This window comes from Sander vitreus, chromosome 10 (genome assembly GCF_031162955.1).
Source record: "Sander vitreus isolate 19-12246 chromosome 10, sanVit1, whole genome shotgun sequence".
NCBI classification, from domain to species: domain Eukaryota; kingdom Metazoa; phylum Chordata; class Actinopteri; order Perciformes; family Percidae; genus Sander; species Sander vitreus.
In genome coordinates this window covers 34,812,224-34,834,319 of record NC_135864.1, presented here as the reverse complement: position 1 = coordinate 34,834,319, position 22,096 = coordinate 34,812,224, and the positions used below count along the sequence as shown (strand labels likewise).

General features: G+C 43.2%; 1 protein-coding gene across 7 annotated transcripts in view; it reads left to right on the top strand.

Annotated features, from left to right (window-relative positions):
- afap1l1a (actin filament associated protein 1-like 1a) overlaps window positions 1-22,056 on the top strand; it is a 32,448-nt gene extending 10,392 nt beyond the window's left edge. For 2 of the 7 annotated variants that reach the window (XM_078261272.1, XM_078261277.1), the window contains exons 2-19: window positions 9,318-9,443; window positions 9,545-9,628; window positions 9,746-9,825; window positions 10,258-10,399; window positions 10,554-10,649; window positions 10,749-10,963; window positions 11,094-11,273; window positions 11,411-11,494; window positions 12,072-12,147; window positions 12,354-12,473; window positions 12,553-12,764; window positions 13,748-13,893; window positions 14,015-14,087; window positions 14,625-14,739; window positions 16,551-16,718; window positions 19,942-20,117; window positions 20,220-20,360; window positions 21,129-22,056. In XM_078261272.1, coding sequence (XP_078117398.1) covers window positions 9,318-9,443; window positions 9,545-9,628; window positions 9,746-9,825; window positions 10,258-10,399; window positions 10,554-10,649; window positions 10,749-10,963; window positions 11,094-11,273; window positions 11,411-11,494; window positions 12,072-12,147; window positions 12,354-12,473; window positions 12,553-12,764; window positions 13,748-13,893; window positions 14,015-14,087; window positions 14,625-14,739; window positions 16,551-16,718; window positions 19,942-20,117; window positions 20,220-20,360; window positions 21,129-21,155 — 2,261 coding nt within the window. In that variant the 3' untranslated portion in view covers window positions 21,156-22,056. Of the gene's footprint in view, window positions 1-5,878; window positions 6,104-7,630; window positions 7,982-8,236; window positions 8,398-9,317; window positions 9,444-9,544; window positions 9,629-9,745; window positions 9,826-10,257; window positions 10,400-10,553; window positions 10,650-10,748; window positions 10,964-11,093; window positions 11,274-11,410; window positions 11,495-12,071; window positions 12,148-12,353; window positions 12,474-12,552; window positions 12,765-13,747; window positions 13,894-14,014; window positions 14,088-14,624; window positions 14,740-16,550; window positions 16,719-19,941; window positions 20,118-20,219; window positions 20,361-21,128 lie in introns of those variants that run through there. The other 5 variants (XM_078261276.1, XM_078261274.1, XM_078261278.1 and 2 more) reach the window with 5 other exon arrangements.
- Window positions 22,057-22,096: the final 40 nt, after the last annotated feature.

Here is a 22,096-nt window from a genome sequence, read left to right as displayed (position 1 = left end):
ATCAACAAAGAAATCTGAAACATGTATTTCTCTAGACTGTTTCCATCTCTACTGTATTTATTGCATTTGTGCGTACACTTGTGAGTATCACGGGGTGTGGGTTAGGATTCTTGCTGTATTTTATGATAACCTTAAGCATCTTCCCGTCCCATGTACAATAAAAACAGTGGGGAGAACATGTTTCCCCCCCTCTCCACCTTAATTTGTATGTCTTTATGACTCCTCCAAACTAAATAAGCTCTTCCACATGCTCCCCTCACTTGCTGCTCAACCTCAGCATGTTTTGCATTGTGCATGGTATGTATGCTTATTATTGTTTGTCTAAAATGTCCACCCACATAATAAATGTACATGTCAACTCCATGAGAAAGGAATTCTCACTCTCAAGGGGACTTTACCTGCAGCAGCTAAATAAAGGTCTGTAATAATATCACATTGAAAAGCTCCATTAAATTGTCATCCCTTTGAAATACAGTTGTAGAAGCAGGCACGTTCAACGCTATCTAGCCTAGGTTCTAGACAGTGCATTGAGAATGGGGTCACCAGAGACAGTACAGTAAAAGTGGGAGCGGGTCAGCTGACGGGAAGAGGAAACAGAAGGCCGGAGGTGATAAGTGATGTCATCAGAAGAGGAGGAAGTCCATCTCTATAGGGGGCATATGGGGCATCCCCATACAGTTGGGCAGACCATTAACTGATGTAGGACAGGAAAAGTGTTTTGTTGGCAGCATCCAGAATAAAATCAAAATCAGTCCCTAAGGGTCTGCAGTAGCTAGCTTATCAGAGCCAGCATGACCTTGGAAAAAAGTCTGCTTTGATGACTTGCAGCTTAATCTTTGTATATTTGACTTATAACTTTATGCTACCTGCCGTCTGGGTTTCTGTCAGGGTGTCTGGGTTTCTGCTACATTTTAAGGACCATTTGGTTGGTTCTCCTGGGAATAACATAAAATTCCCCTGACCCTTAAATGAATAGAGGAAATCAACATTAATATCCACTCTGTGTGTGTTTTACAGATATGCAAAGTGCCAGTAATAAAAAGTAGTACTTTAACCTAGATAAACTGGGCAGTAGAAACAAGCTGTTAATGCAACGCTGACATATTATTATTTCAGCACATAAGGAGCAACATTAGCATTCACTATGCTATTAGCTCTGTTTTGCCCTCCATCAGCTTTACCTGCTAAATGCTCCACTATGTTCACCAGCTCATTTTTAACCATCTATGGGTTGTTTGGTACAGGGGACGTAGCACAGGGTGGGTTTTGGCTGAATGGCTGCTTCCTGCGTCTGGAAACAACACTGGTGAGAGTGAACCAAAACAGTAAAGTTGCAGGTTGTAATACCAAAACAGTGAGCTGAAATGCCCCATAGAGCTGATTGGCTTTAAGAAATCTGGATTAAAATTGCATATTTTAACCAGGTTGTGTCCTTCCCCCTTAAAATCCTACCCTAAATGACGAATACACAGGCCAAACATTAGCAAAAAGACAGTTAGGTCACAGTTGTAGTCATCCTACTGATATGTATCATCTTCCCAATAAACCAATACTGTCTTTGTGTACCTATCATGGGCTCCGGTGCTATCAGTTTGTGACTGCCCAGACATGTTGTGTGCTGGGGAAAGGAGAATCATCAGACTTGGGAAATGCCTGGAATCTGAGGAGTAGAGTGGGAGGAGATTTCATCATGATGGGGCACAGGCTGGCGAGAGACGGCATTGTTGGCACAGCATGCAATTAAAAGCCTCAAGCACATCTGGTTTACCTCACCTTTGTTAGTATGTGACGGCCACACATGCCTCAGTGATCTATATATGGGTGTGATACGTTGGTGGGTTTTTGAACCACAGATGTGACATCCATTTTTTCATCTCTTTTCTAAATGTTATGATTCAGCTACTTTCTTCAAACACGCATGTCCCCGCTTTGATGACTGAGTTAGACGGTGGTATTGAGATAACCCTCACACGGCATGAAGATCACAGTCAAACCCTGCTGTCCCTTAACTGAAAACCCTCTCACGTGACTAACTTAACAGGAGATAAGATTGTTCTTTTTCACATAAACAATATTTTTCATTTCCTTTCAGAAGTTGCTGGGTCACATTGTTCAGCCGGCCTTAGCGATGAGACAAGAATCCCACACCTCAAAGTCTTCAACCTAAAGAGCTCTTTATGTCAGATCAGGTTGGGAAATGGCTTTATGTCCAAAGACAATATGGAAGGGGAGACTTCCAAGAAAAGCCCAGCAGTTTTCCTAGATACTGATCTCTTGTGGAGTCGCAGATGGCACAGTCGTTTGAGTTTCTCACAGCAGCTTTGTCTAGCAGGAGTTAGCTCTTTGTGGATATAACTGGGTTTTGTAACATGGACTTGATTAGTGGTACTTACTGTTAATCTGGAAAAGGCATCTATTCTAGATTAATAGTCCATCCTTTAGCAGTACGTCTGTTTTAAACGTGTCCGTTTTACAGATGCATGAGAGCTAATTGTACCCAGTAATGTGAAGAAGAGTAATGTGTTTTTATGCCTATGCGCCGGCGACAGGCCGGAGGCATTATGTTTTCAGATTGTCCATTCGTCAGTCCGTTCCATTCACCTGAACGCGATATCTCAAGACCCCCTGGAGGGAATGTCTTCAAATTTGGCGCAAACGTCCACTTGGACGCAAGGATGAATTCTAGTTTACAACATGGTTTGCATTCCCATCCCTCCTCTGGCATCCACGGTCCTGTGTGAGGTCCATAGACTGTTAATATTAATGGACAGAGCATGTGTGACGTCACCCATTGATTTGTGGAGAAACATGAATATCATTCTGTGTTGCAGAAGACTTAAAACTAGCGATTGTTTACTGAGGTAATAAATCAAGTGAGAAGTGGATCACTTTCTCATAGTCTTCTACAGAAACCGAACTCCTTTTGCAACTGCACGTGTCTCCCCCTGCTGGAATTCAGATAGAATGCAGGTTTAAGGAGTCTCCCCCTGCTGGAATTCAGATAGAATGCAGGTTTAAGGAGTCTCCCCCTGCTGGAATTCAGATAGAATGCAGGTTTAAGGAGTCTCCCCCTGCTGGAATTCAGATAGAATGCAGGTTTAAGGAGTCTCCCCCTGCTGGAATTCAGATAGAATGCAGGTTTAAGGAGTCTCCCCCTGCTGGAATTCAGATAGAATGCAGGTTTAAGGAGTCTCCCCCTGCTGGAATTCAGATAGAATGCAGGTTTAAGGAGTCTCCCCCTGCAGGAATTCAGATAGAATGCAGGTTTAAGGAGTCTCCCCCTGCTGGAATTCAGATAGAATGCAGGTTTAAGGCACTTCACCGAACCGGATGCTTTGTCCATTAATATTTACAGTCTATGGTGAGTTCACAGCTTCATTGACATATATGGTGTTTTTCCATTACATGGTACCTGCTCCACTCTATTCCACTCGACTCGGCCGCGGTGCCCCGTCCTCCTCCTTCCATTACAGATTTAGTTCCGCCTAATGCGTGAGGCGAGCGTGGCTGGTCGTCATAGCGACGCTGCAGGAAACTCCCGTGACCTAACGCGACACACACACAGAACGTGGAAGGTGTGTTTTTTTGCCACAGCAAGAAGACACATTTTGTTTCAAAAGAAGCTGGAGGCAGCTGGCTAAACTATTTTAAAATGGCGGGTTTGTTCAGGACACCCCCGTCTGTCGCTAGCAATGATGACGCTGTGATTAGTGACGATTCTCTCTGACCAATCAGGAGTCTGCAGGTTTTCACGTCACTTTTTGGTATCACCTCAGCTCACTTGGAACCTGGACAGAGGTGGTACCAAAAAAATACCCGTTAGCAGGTACCAGGGACTTTTTATCGTAATGGAAAACCAAAAAAGGCGAGTAGAGTCGAGGTACCATGTCATGGAAAAACGCCATTAGTCACAGAGAGGAGTGATTTGTGAGGCAATAACCAAGTCTATCAGGGTGTATCTGTGGAATTTGTCACAGCTAGAGGATTTGGAAAAGTTGGGAAACACTTGAAATTCCCCAGGGAAGCTGTCTGGCCTGTGTATCAAATTAGATGGTAGGAGCACTTCCTGTCTACACTATTAGGCAATTCATTTTCACATCCTCAGGGGTGTATATTTTGAAATCCTTTTTATATTTGCACAGTATAACTCATTTATCTATCATTCATGGTCTAATGGTATTTCTGCAGTGTTCTTCAATCAAGATCACCTTTACCTCTATAGGTATCTTATATCATCACCGTTTGTTTTATACATTTTCCAGTTTTTTCAAGTTTTAGTGGTCATAGTGTCTCAAACCTCAATCATTTTTTTCTCGCTGACCAAAATGTATCTTTTGCACCATGAATCGAAAAATTTCAAGTACCAAAAGCTGGAAATGAATGTCTAGTTATATTTGCAACTTTGTTTACTTTTTCTTTAATATGATTTAAATAACATTTTTGCAAGTTAGACTACTTTTTCAAGTTTGCCTGTAGCATTTCAGAACATTTGTTTCTTGTGTCAAATGAAAAAAATGCTTTTTGATAGAAAATATGTTGAAATAATATATTGAAAAAAGTATTGTTTTGGTGTAAGTACATTAATAAGTATTAGTAATTAGTAGAGTAAGATTGATACCACTGTCTTGTGTGTTCACTAAATGTGAAGCAGCAGCACCAGTTTAGTTTAGGATAGAGAGTAGCATCATTTTACCCCTACTTCCAGTCTTTGTGCTAAGCTAAACTAACTATCCTACTATTTACCGTACAGACACGAGAGTGGTTTTGATCTTCTTATACCTTCCACGGCTGCTGGATTCTGGCGAACCGAACCAATCAGCGGGCCGACATAATAGACAGATGGTTCATCCAATCCCCTGCCAGGTATTCTTTTTGAAAGTGCCTGACTTTTGCCAAAAAGTTTTCAATGACAGCTTCTCAGATGGTTCTGTGTTAGCAAACCATCTTGCACATCACGTTACCAATTCTCAGCAAGAAGGTGACTAAGCAGATTTCCCAAAATATATTCTTTTAACTAAAGAGTTTTCAATAGGTCAGAGCAAAACAGTAGGTGCATTTATATTTGACATTCTCTGTATTAATTCAACATAGTAAGTTCACAGTGATTGTTGTGCAGTTGTGCACCAAGCAGCCCTACAGGCAGCTGACACTGTTTTCATTCTGCCTACACTAAGGAAGCAGTGTGTTTTGTCTGTGCATGTGAGTTTCGACATTGCTGTGCATATGGTTGTGTATTGGTCCGTGTGTGCTTGTGAGTTTGTTTCTGCAGTTTTAGGGCCCTTGTGATTGAGCAGCGTGTCACATCGTGTTGGAGCCCATGAGTCTGCCTCAAGGCAACAAGTCATGTATGTGTAACTGAAAAGTCTCAACTTGTCTCCACCTCCACTCTACAATTTCCACTGTATCTTTCACTTTATACTTTTAAGTAAACTCATTTTAAATATAGAGGATGCAGCATCATCTTCACCGGGAACATTTATACTGGCATCTTAATCAGAAAGTAACAGTGTTGAAGATGCTCTAATGTAAAGTAGAAGTACAATGCCTTACTGTATCTGGTATGTCAATGGGTTCACTGGCATCATCTGGATGGCAGCTTTTATGTGCAACTAGTTAAAGGTTAATAATGTATTGAGGGAAAGAATGTGAAAGAATAAAGAATGTGAGTTAGCTATTAGTCGACATGTGCGTGTTTACACAGCAAGCCTTTCCCAGGTGCTATACAATCCCTAGGATTACAGCAGAGGGGCAACACACACACACACACACACACACACACACACACACACACACACACACACAAAGAGCACCACCACCACAATCTCCCTACCCCCTAAAAGAAAAGAGAGGAGGGTAGTCAGAGTGGGAGGGAGGTATAGGGAGATAACAGATCAGAGGGAGGAAGGGAGAGGTTAAAGAAGTGTGAATTCAGCAGTAGGCAGACTATAGCTCACCTCCACTACAAAGACTTCACAGGACGGAGCACACAGGGAGGCTTTGACTCTGGAATATCTCCTGCAGTATCTGCTTGTGTATGAATGAACCGGTTTGTCTTCTTCTCAACCTTGGAAAATGGTGGGACTCTCATCCACTGCTGTTGAAGGTAAGTGCTGAAGGGTCTTTGTAGCCTGTCAGGATATTAGCACAGCAGGTATCTAAAGCTACAGAATGTGCAAGGATTTGTATAGATATGTAAATATAGGGAACAATGCGAAGACACAGGCTGTGAAGGACGGGGTTGTAAACATGAGACTGAGACTTCAGGTGATGTTTTTCTTCGTGCCTTAGACGTTGTGCCAGCTTGCTGAAATACCAAGAAAGGCAAAATTGTTGAGAAAGGGGCAGTTTTGCCACCCAGATTTGCCCAGAAGTTTTTAAGCCACTAGAGACTCTTTGTGGGATGCAAATTATTGTGTGATTAGCTGGAATGTCTGACTGCAACAACATTGTGAAACAGAGTTGCTGCCAAATGTTGTCACTTTCGACATACTGTGAAGTTATTTTTGTGTGTGAGTGAATGTGGGATGTGTGGTGGTATGATAAATAAGCTCAGCTCAGCATGAAGAAAGCCCTTGGCATATAAAGGAAGGGAGTACAAGAAAAACCCTGTGCACCCGATTGAGGTCACTTTATTCTTCATATCAAGGTTTGTTGGACATGTTAGCACAGGTGCTCAACTCGCTGACATTACTCCCCCCCTCCCTCACAAACCTCCAAGCAGATTGTACAGAAGGTCTGCTAATGCAAGCCTCTTTTAAAGGTCTGAGTCTGCACTGTCAAACAAACATGTCTCTCCGCTGCTTCACTATACATGCACACTCACACAAACACACTTTGCAGAGTCTTGCACTATTAACAAGGTGAGGAATGTGTCTAGTGTTTAACAGCAATTGTCAGAGAAGTGTGAGGAGGTAAATGTTTTAGCTTTGAATGGCTTTACACATTCCTGCATGGTGCTCTGCCTGCACCCATCTTTTGTGCTGCCAAAAATCTCATGATGTTTTTCTCTGATAGATTAAAACGTAACGTTGATTTAAAGTTATGCTTTGTCCTTCTTTTAGCTGCACATACAGTATTCTAATTTCCCCCTGGTCTGACTTTAATCAAACCACATCCAACCTGTTTTCATGTAGCATTATTATCTTTTGCCAGCTTGTGTGTAGTTTCCCTCAGGTGCTAGGCTCACAGTCTTATCTGGCTTTTAAAAACATTAAAGACACACATCACACTCTCACACAAACACACACAGAGTTGCAGCAGAGCTTTAAAGGACCATGTGCTGTTTTAGATGAACTCATGTGAGTAGTGTGGTGTTGATTATAAAGGCAAGGCTGAGGATTTAAGGGTGGTTTTCTGGCCTCACATGCCAAATACTACGTAGTAATTCCTCTTAGCATTTTGGCACAAGTAACACTGTTATTGTCAAATTGGATAATACACTTTTTAGTGCGCTGGTCCAAGTGACATAGTGAAATAGCTTTAGGAGTGTTGTGACCTACTTCACGCTAATTCTTTGAAAGCAATGCCTTGATTTCTGAGGTATATTTGATTTAATGCTGACTGGTGTACATTTCAGTTTCTTTCTGCTGTGAATGAGTCATGCTGTGGATAAAGTTCTGTCTTCCACTAGGTTAGAGGAAGCCCAGTGGTGCGCTAGAGCCAGAATCTGAACAGCTGGAACGTCTGGCAGAGAGACAACACTCACTGGGCCAAAGCATCCCACTCTCATGAGTTTCCTGTCCTTCGCTGACCCCCATTTCCTTCATTTCCCCTGGGTGAATCGGATCTTAATGAGGAGACATTCCAGGTCCCGGCATGAATTAATTCCTCATGCCCACTTCTCAGAGTGCAAGCTTTTATCACAATAGAAGGAAACTGCACTTGTAAAGAAGTGGTTAAACAGACACAGGAAAACTTGTTGCTCTTGACTGTAGCCTTGGCCAGGCATTGTGAAGCCCATAGGAAGACCCACCTCAGGAAAGTATGTTTGTCTTTTTAAGGAGTGGGAGCAGTCTGAAATATAGAACACACATAACTTTCTAGTTGTCAGTGATGATTACATACAAGTGTGTATTTTGTGTTTGTTTACTTGTTGTCATATGACCGCCCACCGAACAAAGACTTTTCTGGCTCAGCAGCTGTCCCGTGGCCGACCCCAGCAAGATGCACGGTTCAGCAGGTCTAGTGGCTGGACTGTGAAAATGGGGCAGGAGGGGAGTGACAGAAAGAGTTGGAGGAAGCAGACAAATGGGCCAGCACTGACTCTGCCAGTTGTCAGGTTTTTGCTAGGGATCTTCAGGATTATAGAGGTAGAGAGATGTGTATGATACAGAGGGAAAGAATACAAAAGAAGCTATGAAACTAGCAGGAGGAAGGGAGAGACATGGCGGCTGATTGGTAAGCCTTTTACTCGAGTCTAGATTCCTCCTTTTATCTGATTTTCTGCCAAACACACACATCAGCTGCAGGTTGGGGACCTGTTCTCAGGATGTCCAGCAGCTGGGCGAGTGAGGCGGTTTATTTAAGTTCTGTTCTGAAAACAGGGAGTGGACCAGATCAACATGTGATGTGGATCATATATTCCTATAAGCTGAGTTCTCAACATGTTCCAGAACCTGGGGAGCCCTGTGAAGAATATGTATTGCAGGAGGTCTGCCTGTCTGAACCGGCTAGTGTTTGTTTATTTATTTATTTATTTATTTATTTTTTTGAGTCCAGGACTAAATCTGTTAGATAAAGATCAGGTGCCACAAGACTCTGCTTGCTGGTACATTTGGCCTGCTCTGGGCTCTGTAAAGTGGTGCTTCAGTTATTCTTGTCAGAATCTCATATTCCTGCCAACATCTTTACAGTCTGTGCTGAACATTTAATTTACCCTCTCAGCATTGAGAATTGACAGTTGATTGAATTTTGGGTATGTGCCCATTAGTCTGTGAGCCAGCAACATTTCAGAGCTGCCGCTTTTCTTTGCTCCTTGTGCAGGATGTTCTGTTCTACTTCTGTGCAAGATGTTTTTTTGTTTCGTTAGCTTCACTTCCACTTATTTTCAGAGGGGTTAATGAGCAATTAGCTGACATGTTTCCTGTCACTCCAGCCTTTCGTCGTTGTTTAGTCTGACTAGTGACAGAAAGGGGAGGAGAGGGAGACTGTGTGATAAGGTGGCAGATTAATAATGACGAACTGTGAAGCAAAGGACAGGGAAAGCAAAGCAGAAAGAGGCTGTTTGACATACACCCCTTTGGTTTGTTTAGACTTGTCAGTCTGACCTTTGCCCTCCCCCCGACCCCCCACCCCGACCTTTGCCCCCCTCTGTGCAGCAATGGAGGTGTTGGTGAGTGAGCTGGGCGTCCTGCTGAAGATGCTGGACCAGGAGATCCTCAGTTCCTCCACACAGGAGAAGAAAACCTCCGTGTGGAACCTCCTGCAGCAGATACAGCCATCAGGTCACTGACACCTTGTTTTGTCTGTGTTTTATTTAGACCCACATAATAAAAATGTGCACTCAACATTTTAAAGGGTAAAATGTCTTTTTCCTTGCCTCCAGTTTCAGGAACCGACTACATCTACATGAACTCTGCGGTGTACAGAAATGGCACCAGCTTTGTAGAGTCCCTCTTTGAGACATTTGGTGAGTTTGAGTTCCAACATGGTGTTGTAAATTGTACACGTATCTATATAAATGAGCTGCAGATAATGTGTTTTCTTTATAAGTGTGAGTTCAAATGTAAATTTTTGGCTTTCATAGACTGCGAGCTTGGAGACCTAAAGGATGTTACAGATGATCTTAAAGAAGAAAATGGCACACAAACTGACACTTTGAAGCAGGCAAGTAGCCAATATATAGTGAATTTATAACTTATCCCTTTCCAGAGATATCATTTACATATGGCAGAGTGTGTGTGGGATATATGATGCTGTGTGTATGTTGTATGCTGCCCATCTTTTCAGTACTCACCATCCAAATCCAACTTTGCAGAGGCTATTACTCTTCGCGATGACTTGTGGAGAAAAAGCAAAGAAAAACAGAGATTGTATTCCATGTTGTGGGGGTTTCCCATGCACACACGCTCAACGCTGCATGCTGTTGGAAGAGTTCAGATTTAGGGACCCACACAGAGCCCATGTGTCTAATTTCTTGGTATAATTTTTAGGGTTTAACTCTGTATCTCTTTGATGATGTAGTTATGAGGCTGTGAAAAAGAAATCTTTGATGGTTATGAGGGAAATTTGAGAGTTGTGTTTGTGTGTTTCCCTTAGCAGAACTGTGCAGACTCCCATGCCCCAGCGCACTCAGCGGACTCTCCTCCCCCTCTGCCCACAACGCCTCCCCCCGAGGAGTATTATGAGGAGGCAGTGCCCCTCAGCCCGGGCAAGTTGCCCGAATACATCATCACACGAGGTCAGCATCTTCCCGCCTCTGCTGAACTCAGCGCCCTAAGTGTCCTTTTGCTGTAAAAATCTCTAAGTCAGTAATTACAAAGTACAAGTTGGATTAAAGTTCATGATGGAACATAAGGAGTAATTAGGGATTTCTTCATGTCTTGCATTTTCAGTCAGGCCTAGCCCTCCCAACTCTATAGAGGATGGGTATGAAGATGCTGAAAACAACTATCCCACTACCTGCATAAACACACACCGCAAAAACTCATGTAAGTTGAGAACAAAGTTACCCCCAAAATGAACGAGATTGCAGGATCATTTTCCCAACAAATAAAACACTTTATTTTGTCCGTCCTTGCCCTTTTCAGACAACGACTCTGATGCTCTGAGCAGTTCCTACGAGTCCTACGAAGAGGATGAGGAAGAGCGGAGCCCTGGGGTCCGACTCACTCATCAGTGGCCCTCGGATGAGAGCTCCATGCCTCCTGCCCAGGACTGTCGCATCTGTGCCTTCCTGCTGCGCAAGAAACGCTTCGGCCAATGGGCGAAACAGCTCACTGTCATACGGGACAACAGACTGCAGGTGAGAAGTTGTTCATTCAAGGAAGTCTTTAGCAAAGCATGCAATTATGCATTCAGGATACATATACATCCTCTGCAGTTCTTCTTCTCTTCTTACACTCGCAGTTTCCTATGTGTCCTCCTTTCTGCAGTGCTATAAGAGTTCTAAGGACACGTGCCCCTATGTGGATCTGCTGCTGCCCCAATGCACTGTGGTCTATGCACCCAAAGACAGCAAGAGGAAGCACCATGAACTCCGTTTCACCTTACCCAATGGAGATGCACTGGTGCTGGCGGTACAAAGCAAGGAGCAGGCCCACAGATGGCTTAGGGTGAGCTACACTTTTAAATTATATGCATGCTTGCAGTAAAAACTGACTGGTAACACAGCCATCAATCTTGTCGACGATGTGCAAAATCATAAGGAAGTATACAGTCGAGAGTGACACATGTAAAATATCCCCCACAGGTTGTTAGAGAGGTGAGCGGTCAGAGTGCGGGGCCTGAGGAATCTGCGTCTCCCATCATTCCAAGAAAAACTGAACTTGACAAGGTAAGTGCAGGAGAGAGGATGTTTGTGTCGGCACAGTCCCTGTCATTTTTATAATTCATAATTCATCATAACAGGTGAGGTGATAAAAGGATTGTGGCAAGCAGCAATTGTGTTGTCACCATCAATTTTCCTAAAGAATTGCTTGGCTCGAAACAGTACACAGTGATACCTGTGTTTTTCTTGCAGAACAAAGAGGAGATATGTAGCATAATTGGGTGTTAAGGCAGCAATAATAGGGATGGTGGTGAGTCAGTGTTGGAACAGACACATCCTCTTTAAAGCTTACCAACCTGTTGCAACATAAACTGCAAAAGGGGATGAACAGAGAGGAGCCACCATAGAGTTGGAAGGAGTAAAAGGAAGAGGATAAGTCTCATTCTGTCTTTAAATAAGATAATTAAAGAATCCAGAGGCAAATGCATGTAAGCTTGTTAACAAATTGTCTCAAGTATAGTTATTTAGCTCATTATGTAGAAGGCCAAGCTCTAGTTTAATCCTGGCAGACAGACAGATGTGTGGGACCTGTAGGACACTGCTGTTGAAAGTCTAAACCTATGTTTGTGTGCTTCTTCACCAGAGGCTTTCTGCAGAGAGGAACACATCAGACTCAGACAGTGTGGGTGTGTCAACTGGAGAAAACTGCAGAGAGACTGGTGAGACAGAGACACACACACAGCCTCAAACTAATACAGCAGTTTGACAAAAGAAATATGAATTTAAGGTTCACGCTCTTCCTGGATTTTCGCATATCTAAAGTCAATTAAAATTAATTAATTATATCTTACAGTTTTACTTACAATTTCCACATGCCAAAGATAAGTTTGGAGAAAACTGTCGATTCCTTCCATTTTTGATGCAGGCAAGGTGAAACGGGGGCCTTTCGCTGCGGGCCGTAAAATCACGCGCATCATCAGCTTCTCTAAGAAGAAGCCCCCCCGGCCAGGAGATCTCCGGACATCAGACACCGACCCTCGACAAGGTCCAACCCAATTCACTGTCCCTCTTAGGGTCTCCAGGTTTGCAGACGCGTCATTTTTCTTTCCCTCCTCACCATGCAGGCCACGTGTCGGTGCTGGTGAATCAGGTGTGGCGGGAACACTGGTGTTGCATGTACAGAGGCTCCCTGAACTTCTACCATGACAAAGGAGACACTCGGACCTCCTTGCCTTCACTTCCTCTCCACGGCTGCGAGGTGGTCCCGGGGCTGGGACCCAAACATCCCTTTGCCTTTCGAATCCTACGGAACTGCACAGAGGTGGCTGCTCTGGAGGTAAAATACTGAACTTTTGTTCCTTATTTTAAAGGGGCTGTACTTGATATTCAGAACTTTAATAGAGCAGTAAACAACTATTTGCTATGTAAAGATATAGTGGAGTAATGGCCTCCTGAGCAGAGAATGATGTCACACTCCCTCTGTGTGTCTTGTAATCTGAACTTCTCTGTTCTTTAGTTTGATAGCTGCGCATGCACGTGAGTGCCTTGTGTCAGTATCTGAGCGGTATGTGAGAGCTGTGTGGAGGCAATCCCAGACTTTTTGTTTATGGATATTGTGTACAGCCCCATTAAAGCTGCACTAATCAGTAACAATTGGGGCGCCCATATACAGAGGCTCACTCCGATTCTCCACATCTGTGCTGCGTTCCGGTTTTGTTCCGTCCTCTGCCACGTGCCATACCACAACGGGAGCGTCTCAGAAGCGGAGTGTCTCAGAAGCGGAGCGTCTTGCCACCCGACTCGCAGAACAATCGATAGTGGGGGGGTGTCTTTTGGTAAATTGACTATTGTCTATCTGTTACATACCTGCCCGGCTGTCCAAACGGCAGGCGGCTCACGTGAAAATACACCTGGTGCATATCTTTAGCGGAGCCTCTGGAATACAGCACAGGCGCGCCCAGTAGAAAATAGGAGTCAGTCCTCGCCACAGCAAAACGTTCGGTTCCGACCTGCGGCCCTTTGCTGTATGTCATTCCCCCTCTCTCTCCCCTTTCATGTCTAAGCTATCCTATCATATAAAGGCCTAAAATGCCAAAAAAAAAACAATATCAATAACAACAGGTCAAATGGCTTTGTGTAATTGCAAAGGGGTCGCTCCTAGTGACGAATCCACTTTCTTATATTCTTATCTTATCAACACACTTTGCAGTTAGCCTAATTTTAGTGTCTTTCAGCTCATTGTCAAGGTTTTACAGCGTGTAAATTAAATGTTTTGAGTCATTTCAAAATTCAAAGCTGATTTGTCTTGTCTCTTTTTAGGCTAGCAGCTCTGAGGAACTTGGAAGGTGGCTCGGTGTCCTCTTGGCAGAGACGGGGTCCGCGACGGATCCTGAGTCACTGCATTACGACTATGTTGACGTGGAAACCATCGCTAACATCCGCGACGCTGCGCGGCATTCCTTCCTGTGAGTGAGACAGAGAGGGGGGAGTTGGAATATTTGGATGAGGTCAAAGCAAGGCCACTGACCAATGCAATGATCGTAAGCCCTCACATAGGTTTCATTTCTCCGTTTTCTCTGATCCTAGGTGGGCCACATCCTCCAGCAGCACCTCCACAGACTCTAGAACATATGATGAGGTCCCTAATGAGGACATGCAGGTGCTCAGATTCACACATTTTCCAAGTTCAGTTAAAACTTATGTGTAATGCTTTACTCTGATGTGAGAAGCTCCATGTCTGTGTGTGTGCAGCTGTTGGGGACTGTTACTGTCTGAATATGACACTCCATATCAGTCACCTGAACAGACAGTCAGACGGTGCTCTGTTACGCGCCTATCAATGACGGCATTTTGTAGGCCAGAGAAAAAGCAGTGTGTGGGCATGGGAGAGGAAACAAGACCAAGAAAAAGTGATCAAACTGATGACAGGAAGGCAGGAGGTCATGGCAGTTTTACAGCCTGTAAACTCCTTTCTCAACCCAACTGACATGCACTTCTACAACATGTGCCTCTCAACACCTACAGCCGCAAACATACACACCTCAGTGGTCTCAATCCAATAAATCTGAAGATTAGTTTATTGTTTAGCCTAATATACAAACTTTGCTGTATTTTGTTCCCTCTGTCATCATCCTTCTTTGTGCATCCTCCCACATCTGTCATGTCCCACCCACCACCCCTTCTCTACTCCACCCAGTCATGGGAGAACCGCAGGCAGCAGTCTGGGAATCAAGGGAAGCGGCGCTCAAGTTTCTCCAGCAGCGACTCTGACAGAACCAAACCTTTAGTCTCCCTCAAACGAACAGGCTCCAGTAAGTGTGTTTAGTTAGTTTTCTCAGTGATGCTGAGCCTGTTCTCATGAACTATACTGATAGATCCTTTGCAGGAGTGCCCTAATTAAGTGACGTCAAGTTAAAAGTAAAACATTCACATTGACTGGTCTTTCAATGATAGAGACAAACTGTGAGAAACATTAATGTGCCAAGAGTATTCTGAAGGTTATTCCATTTGTGAGGTACAGATCAACTAAAAGCTGATTTCTCTAGGATGGTCTGAGTTCAAGGGATCTCTACCAGCAGGTTGCACTGTGCACATGTGGGGTAAAAAAGAATCTTGATACTTGAGAAGGTTATTGAGTGATTATGTAAGCAGCTGTGCAAGGTCTGATAAGTTGCCTCAAGCGATGTCACTTGAGTCAGTATTGGTTTTGGCTGAAGGCTACAAGTTTAAGAAGAAAATCTTGGGGTGTGGAGTTAGAAAGAAGTGAGCTTACCACACCTCTATATCCCACTCCTCATCTATGCTTGAACAGCCCTCATTTGATCATTATTTTAAACTGACAATATTATGGGAGTTCAATGCTAAATCAGTGGAGAGCTATTTCAACAATTGGAAGAAATATAGATTGGACCAATTGTTTTCTACAGTTACACAGTTAACACTTACTATTTCTATAGTTTAACTCCTTTATCATTTAGTCAATGTCAAACTTAAAATATAGATACTGAATAACCAAGATGTAGATGGAAATCTTTTCAAACTTTATTGCATGTCGATAAATGGCCATACTTCATTAGCTCTGCAAGATTTAGAATAAAGAGTTCACTTTTTTTTTCCGATAAACCTTTATTTGTCCCACAACGGGGAAATTTGCAATTTGACGTGTGTAATGCACTTCAAAAACATATTGTGATCTGTACTGTATAAAAGGCATTTTGACAGATCCATAAGCAAAGCTGCACAATGTTAATTTTTTATCTAAACTTTTCACAATATTATTCACAACCAAACAGCTGAGATGTATATTTACAGCAGCTTCCCTCCTGTATCTTTTCAGCTTTATGCCCCTCTCTGCTTTCTATCTGTCTCTCTCAAGATGAAACAAAGAGTGTAGCAGCCTGCTGCCCTTTAAAGGAAAAAAGAATAATACAGATGGCACCTCTTAATATAGTTATGTGTCACACAGGAGTTAGATTGCACAACTGTAGTTTTGCTGTATCTTAAAGCCTTTATACAATCCCTTCAGTGGTGTTCCAATTCACTGACAGTCATACAATTTGAGCTTTTATCTGGCTCAATATTCCCCTTTTTCTTCTCCTCTCAATCATCTTCTCAATTTCGGTAATAATAATCTCTTCCTTCTACACTTGCCTGTCCCATTTGCTCCGTTGTGTAAGTGTGCCTCTGCCATACGAATAAAGGAGATTAGGAAAGTGATATCGGCGTGGTCGGTTGTCTCAGTGCTGTTTCACAGGCCTTCACTGTGACGTTCTGACACATCAAAGAGCCAGCGCTCTCCATGGCTGAGAGCTTCAGGATGTAACCTGAGATTTATTGGACACTCACATTAGATCCGCTGTCTTGCTCCTGACCTCTCCCTCTGCAGGGGTGTGTGTGTGTGTGTGTGTGTTAATCAGTTATTCATGCAACGTATCTTTGTTTGAATTATGAAAAACTTCACATTTGTGTGCTACGCTTTCATGCGAGTTGTAGAAGTGGCACCATACTCTTCATGTGAGGAACTTGACAGGCAGAAAGATCGCTGTGAGATGTTCTGTCTCCTTCCCATAACCCCTGCAGAATTGACCCCTCACCTCTGCTCTCCTCTGGCATCTTCATGCAGACGCCAACCAATATGGAAGGTATGGGAAAACGCGAGCTGAAGAGGATGCCAAGCGTTACCTGAAAGAGAAAGAGGAGCTGGAAAGAGAGAGGGATGGGATAAGAAATGCACTTGTGACCCTCCGAAAGGAAAAGAGAGAGCTGAAGGAAGAGCTGAAGACAGCCTCTGGTAGGGAGACACAAAGCAAAACAGCAGATGCTACACAAATTCTCCTCCGTCATGACTGGGCTCAGCTCCAATAAAACTAAAACCTGCTACTGTAGTCTCAAAATGAATAGCATAGCTACAAAATACAGTGGCACTCATAAGTTTATGAACCCATGCTAAAGTTGACTAAAAAGAGAAATAAAAAAATTAGGAAAAATCCAACCTTTAAGGACACCAATTTTCTTTGTGAATGAATAATGTATCGTAAATAAATAAATGTTCTTCCTTAAAATACAGGGGGCATAAGTCAGTCCACCACTATGTTAGATTCCCATAGAGGCAGGCAGACTTTTATTTTGAAAGGCCAGTTATTTCATGGATCCAGGATACTGTGATCCTGATAAAGTTCCCTTGGCCCCCCCATCATCACATACCCTTCACCGTACCCCCCCCATCATCACATACCCTTCACTATACCCCCACATCATCACATACCCTTCACCATACCCCCCTATCATCACATACCCTTCACCATACCCCCCCATCATCACATACCCTTCACCATACCCCCCACATCATCACATACCCTTCACCATACCCCCCACATCATCACATACCCTTCACCATACCCCCCATCATCACATACCCTTCACCATACCCCCCACATCATCACATACCCTTCACCATACCCCCACATCATCACATACCCTTCACCATACCCCCCACATCATCACATACCCTTCACCATACCCCCACATCATCACATACCCTTCACCATACCCCCACATCATCACATACCCTTCACTCTCACATGCATCATCATACCCTTCCCACCCATACCCCCATCATCACATACCCTTCACCATACCCCCCATCATCACATACCCTTCACCATACCCCCATATCATCACATACCCTTCACCATACCCCCACATCATCACATACCCTTCACCATACCCCCCCATCATCACATACCCTTCACCATACCCCCCCATCATCACATACCCTTCACCATACCATCACTTTCACCATACCATCATCACATACCCCTTCACCATGCATCATCACTGCCTTCACCATACCCCCACATCATCACATACCCTTCACCATACCCACATCATACATACTTTCACATACCCCCATCATCACATACCCTTCACCATACCCCCCCATCATCACATACCCTTCACCATACCCCCCCATCATCACATACCCTTCACCATACCCCCCCATCATCACATACCCTTCACCATACCTAGAGATTAACATGGTTGTATTTCAGTTAGCCTAATAGCTGTTTGATTTGCATTGAGAGATGATTTTATGGAAAGTACCCCATGCCAATCTCTACGTATGGTGAAGGGTATGTGATGATGTGGGGGTATGGGAAGGGTATGTGATGATGTGGGGGTATGGTGAAGGGTATGTGATGACGGGGGGGATATGGTGAAGGGTATGTGATGATGTGGGGGGTATGGTGAAGGGTATGTGATGATGTGGGGGGTATGGTGAAGGGTATGTGATGACGTGGGGGTACGGTGAAGGGTATGTGATGATGTGGGGTACGGTGAAGGGTATGTGATGATGTGGGGGTATGGTGAAGGGTATGTGATGATGTGGGGGTATGGGAAGGGTATGTGATGATGTGGGGGTATGGTGAAGGGTATGTGATGACGGGGGGGATATGGTGAAGGGTATGTGATGATGTGGGGGTATGGTGAAGGGTATGTGATGATGTGGGGGTATGGTGAAGGGTATGTGATGACGTGGGGGTACGGTGAAGGGTATGTGATGACGTGGGGGTACGGTGAAGGGTATGTGATGATGTGGGGGTACGGTGAAGGGTATGTGATGATGTGGGGGTACGGTGAAGGGTATGTGATGACGGGGGGGTATGGTGAAGGGTATGTGATGATGTGGGGGTATGGTGAAGGGTATGTGATGACGGGGGGGTATGGTGAAGGGGATGTGATGATGTGGGGGTATGGTGAAGGGTATGTGATGATGTGGGGGTATGGTGAAGGGTATGTGATGACGGGGGGGTATGGTGAAGGGTATGTGATGACGGGGGGGTATGGTGAAGGGTATGTGATGATGTGGGGGTATGGTGAAGGGTATGTGATGATGGGGGGGTATGGTGAAGGGGATGTGATGATGTGGGGGCTATTTTAATTAACTACCTATTTGAGCGGTATGGTTTTTCTTCCCATCACTTATGTAGTCTACATAACCTTATCTGTCTTCATATCACTAACGTCACCCATCGTGGTCATGCTCTACATCCCAGCAGATTATTTGTGTCACATACTTTTTTTTTTTTGCAAACGGCAGTTTTCTTTACAACATTGGTGATGCGGAGCATATTAGTAAAGCCACTGTAGCAAAGCGCCGTCAGAAGAGTGTGACTCGCTCTGAAACATGTTTTAAACATTTTTGTAGTGTTCCTTGGACACAAACCAGTAGTTTTTTTTGTGGTGGTGAACCTACTCTGAGTTGATTGAACCAGCTCATATCAGCTGTTCTGAAACTGAAAACTCAGTTTCCATCTCAGGGTAAATCAACTCAGACATCAGGGCTAGACTCAGTTTGTTAACCCTCCTTCCTGAAACAGGGTCCAGAGGGCTTGCATATTAAGTACACATTGTGTTCCTGCTCTGTATCTGACCCTGCACTGTGACCTCTGATATTACAGGGCCGTGTGAGAAGACAATTACCCTACAGGAATAAATGAAACATCTAATTGCTTTTATTATTAAATCAAAAACATGGTTATGAAAATTCCTTCTAAATGTAATTAATTCCTTGTAGTTTCACATAGTATGCTACCGACAGTGGTGAAAGAGTGAAAGTAGCATACCAGATTGTAAACATAGTCCATTTCAAGTAAAAGTCTACTAACGTAGTATCAGCAAAATGAATCACAAGTCAAATTACTCATTAGGTATCACATGACAACTGCCACTGTTACATTTGTATGTACTACATTATTGGATTATTGTGTTACTACTTTTGCGTAGTTTAATCTATAACAATGTAACTAGTATCTATAGATGTAGGACAGTAACAATAATTACCTCTGAAGTAGTAAAAAGTACTTCAAGTAAATGTTCTATGTTTTAAGAGAATTAACACCATCTAAAAGAACAGGAAAATACATCTACCGTTCTGATCCTGTGTGTGTGTGTGTGTGTGTGTGTGTGTGTGTGTGTGTGTGTGTGTTTTTTTCTGTGTTTCTGTGGAGCAGAGCGGAGGAAGTCCTCCCTGAACAAGCGCGTGTCCCAGCTGGAGGAAGCCTGTCGCATTAAAGAGGCAGAGAGGGTGGACCTGGAGCTGCGGCTCACTCAGGTCCAAGAAAACCTCAAGAAGAGCCTGGCAGGCGGAGCGCTGGGTGCACCTGTTGAGGTGAAGCCCCCAGTTCAGGTACATTTGTTGCACTATGTGGAAAGATGCACAAAAACATGTTTACATGCACACCTGCCTGAATACGCGTTATTTACTTCTTTACTTTTTCTTTTTGTGTAGGCCTCTAGCAAAAAGACCCAGAATATCTACAGTGATTCTTTACCAGTAAACTGTGCCTCAGAGATGCGTCGGAGACCTCTATCTGTTTATGCTTCTACAGGAACTGTCATGCAGAAGGCAAAGGTAACTCTCATCTCACTGGTCAGTAACTCTCACAGTCACTTCCTGAACGTTTCCTTCCAGTCATATGAACAGATTTCTCTGTCAGGCTTCCCAGGGGGTTGATAGGATCACAGCAGCATGTGTCATCATCTAATGGGTCTACAGCTCACACATAAAAAGAGTGGGTGTTCACACAGTACCTTTGGACATTTACAGTGCAGTGCCTTGTGTGAGTGTATTTTCAGTGACTATGATCAAATGGGATTCTGTCACTACATGTTTAATATCACCTTGCTCAGCTACTACTGCTTTCACAACACATTTCACAATATTTCTACCTCAATGGGTCGAGGCAATCTAGTGAATGAGTACAATATGAACTACTTAGATTGGAATTGTTTTTATTATCACAGAGACTGCCTTGTATGACACCTTTACTTGGTCATTGATTTACTTTGATTCATTACTGTGGACCACCAACCATCAGTAACAGTACATTCAGCCATAACCTAAATTATTTTGCATTTGTTTTATTTTGTCTAAAAATAATTTCTAAAAACTCAATGACTTACTGTTTACAAAGCTGAATAGTCTTTCGTAGTCATTGTATCTACCTATATCTACCCAGCTCTACCATTTTTCTGTTTTACTGATTTTTATTTGTTTAATTTTTGCTTGTTTGTATTTACATGTCTTTATTACAGTACAGTAGCATAACTGAAATTGTTTAATGTGGTGCTATTTATGTTTTATGTTGCTTATTACTTATCACTTACTAAATCACCTACATGTGTTCTATCTTTACAGGAATGGGAGTCAAAGAAAACAACCTAAGAGCAGCATCATGGAGAGGACTGGAGAAAGAATGATCATCTTTACCGAGGAAATAAACTGTAATGAAAGAAATTAGCCACTAGATGGAGGTACATCTCACTGAATATTTACTATTCTGTCTTCCTGAAAGGACTTTTTCCATGATGAGGAATCCAAGAACTGCTCGCTGTCTGTATCCAAGTATTTTCAGTTGTCTTTGGTGACACAGATTCCAATGTGGCAAACAGGAAAGAGAAGAGAGTTCATGAAAGAGTGTAATGAAAAGCACAGTTGGTGCGCAGCGTTGTAATGGTAAAGGAAAACAGGATTGTGTTCTCATCCAGGGTTGTTTACGGTGAAATGTTTAGTTAGGGTGCTATGTGAGAAAAGTCATGTTTGGAAACTATGAGGATAGTTTATGCCACGATGTGCCTTTTATATAATATCTTTTTTTTTTTTGTATCTGCCTGTACAGAGTGACACTACGGTTTTGTATCTTTTATACTTTTATACTGTTCAAGGTTCCATTTCTCATCATCATCATCATAAGACGTACCTGTCAAAAGTATTCAGTTATGTGCCATAGAGGGCTAAGTGAGTTATCATTTCTTTTTGACTGCACTTATTAGCTTCTCCTCTCAGGTTGAAGCTGTGCTGAACGGCAAAACCATCTGCTAAATAATCCTCAACCACTTGACCCTCTTTCACACACATTCACAAACAGTTAAATACTCCTGCCGGAGATAATTGAGTGACTAAGAAAGTGGTGCTATTCTGTGATTCAAACCTTCTTTTTCTGAGTGGGAGAATCTCCACTATATCCTATTTTAACAACTTTTCTGCTGAACCTGTGCTTGACTTTTGCACTTTACTGTTCTTCTACCTGGATAAGGGAATAATAAATGTGTGTCTTATTCTCAAACGTGTCATCATTAATTATTGTTACAATACAGAACTACAAT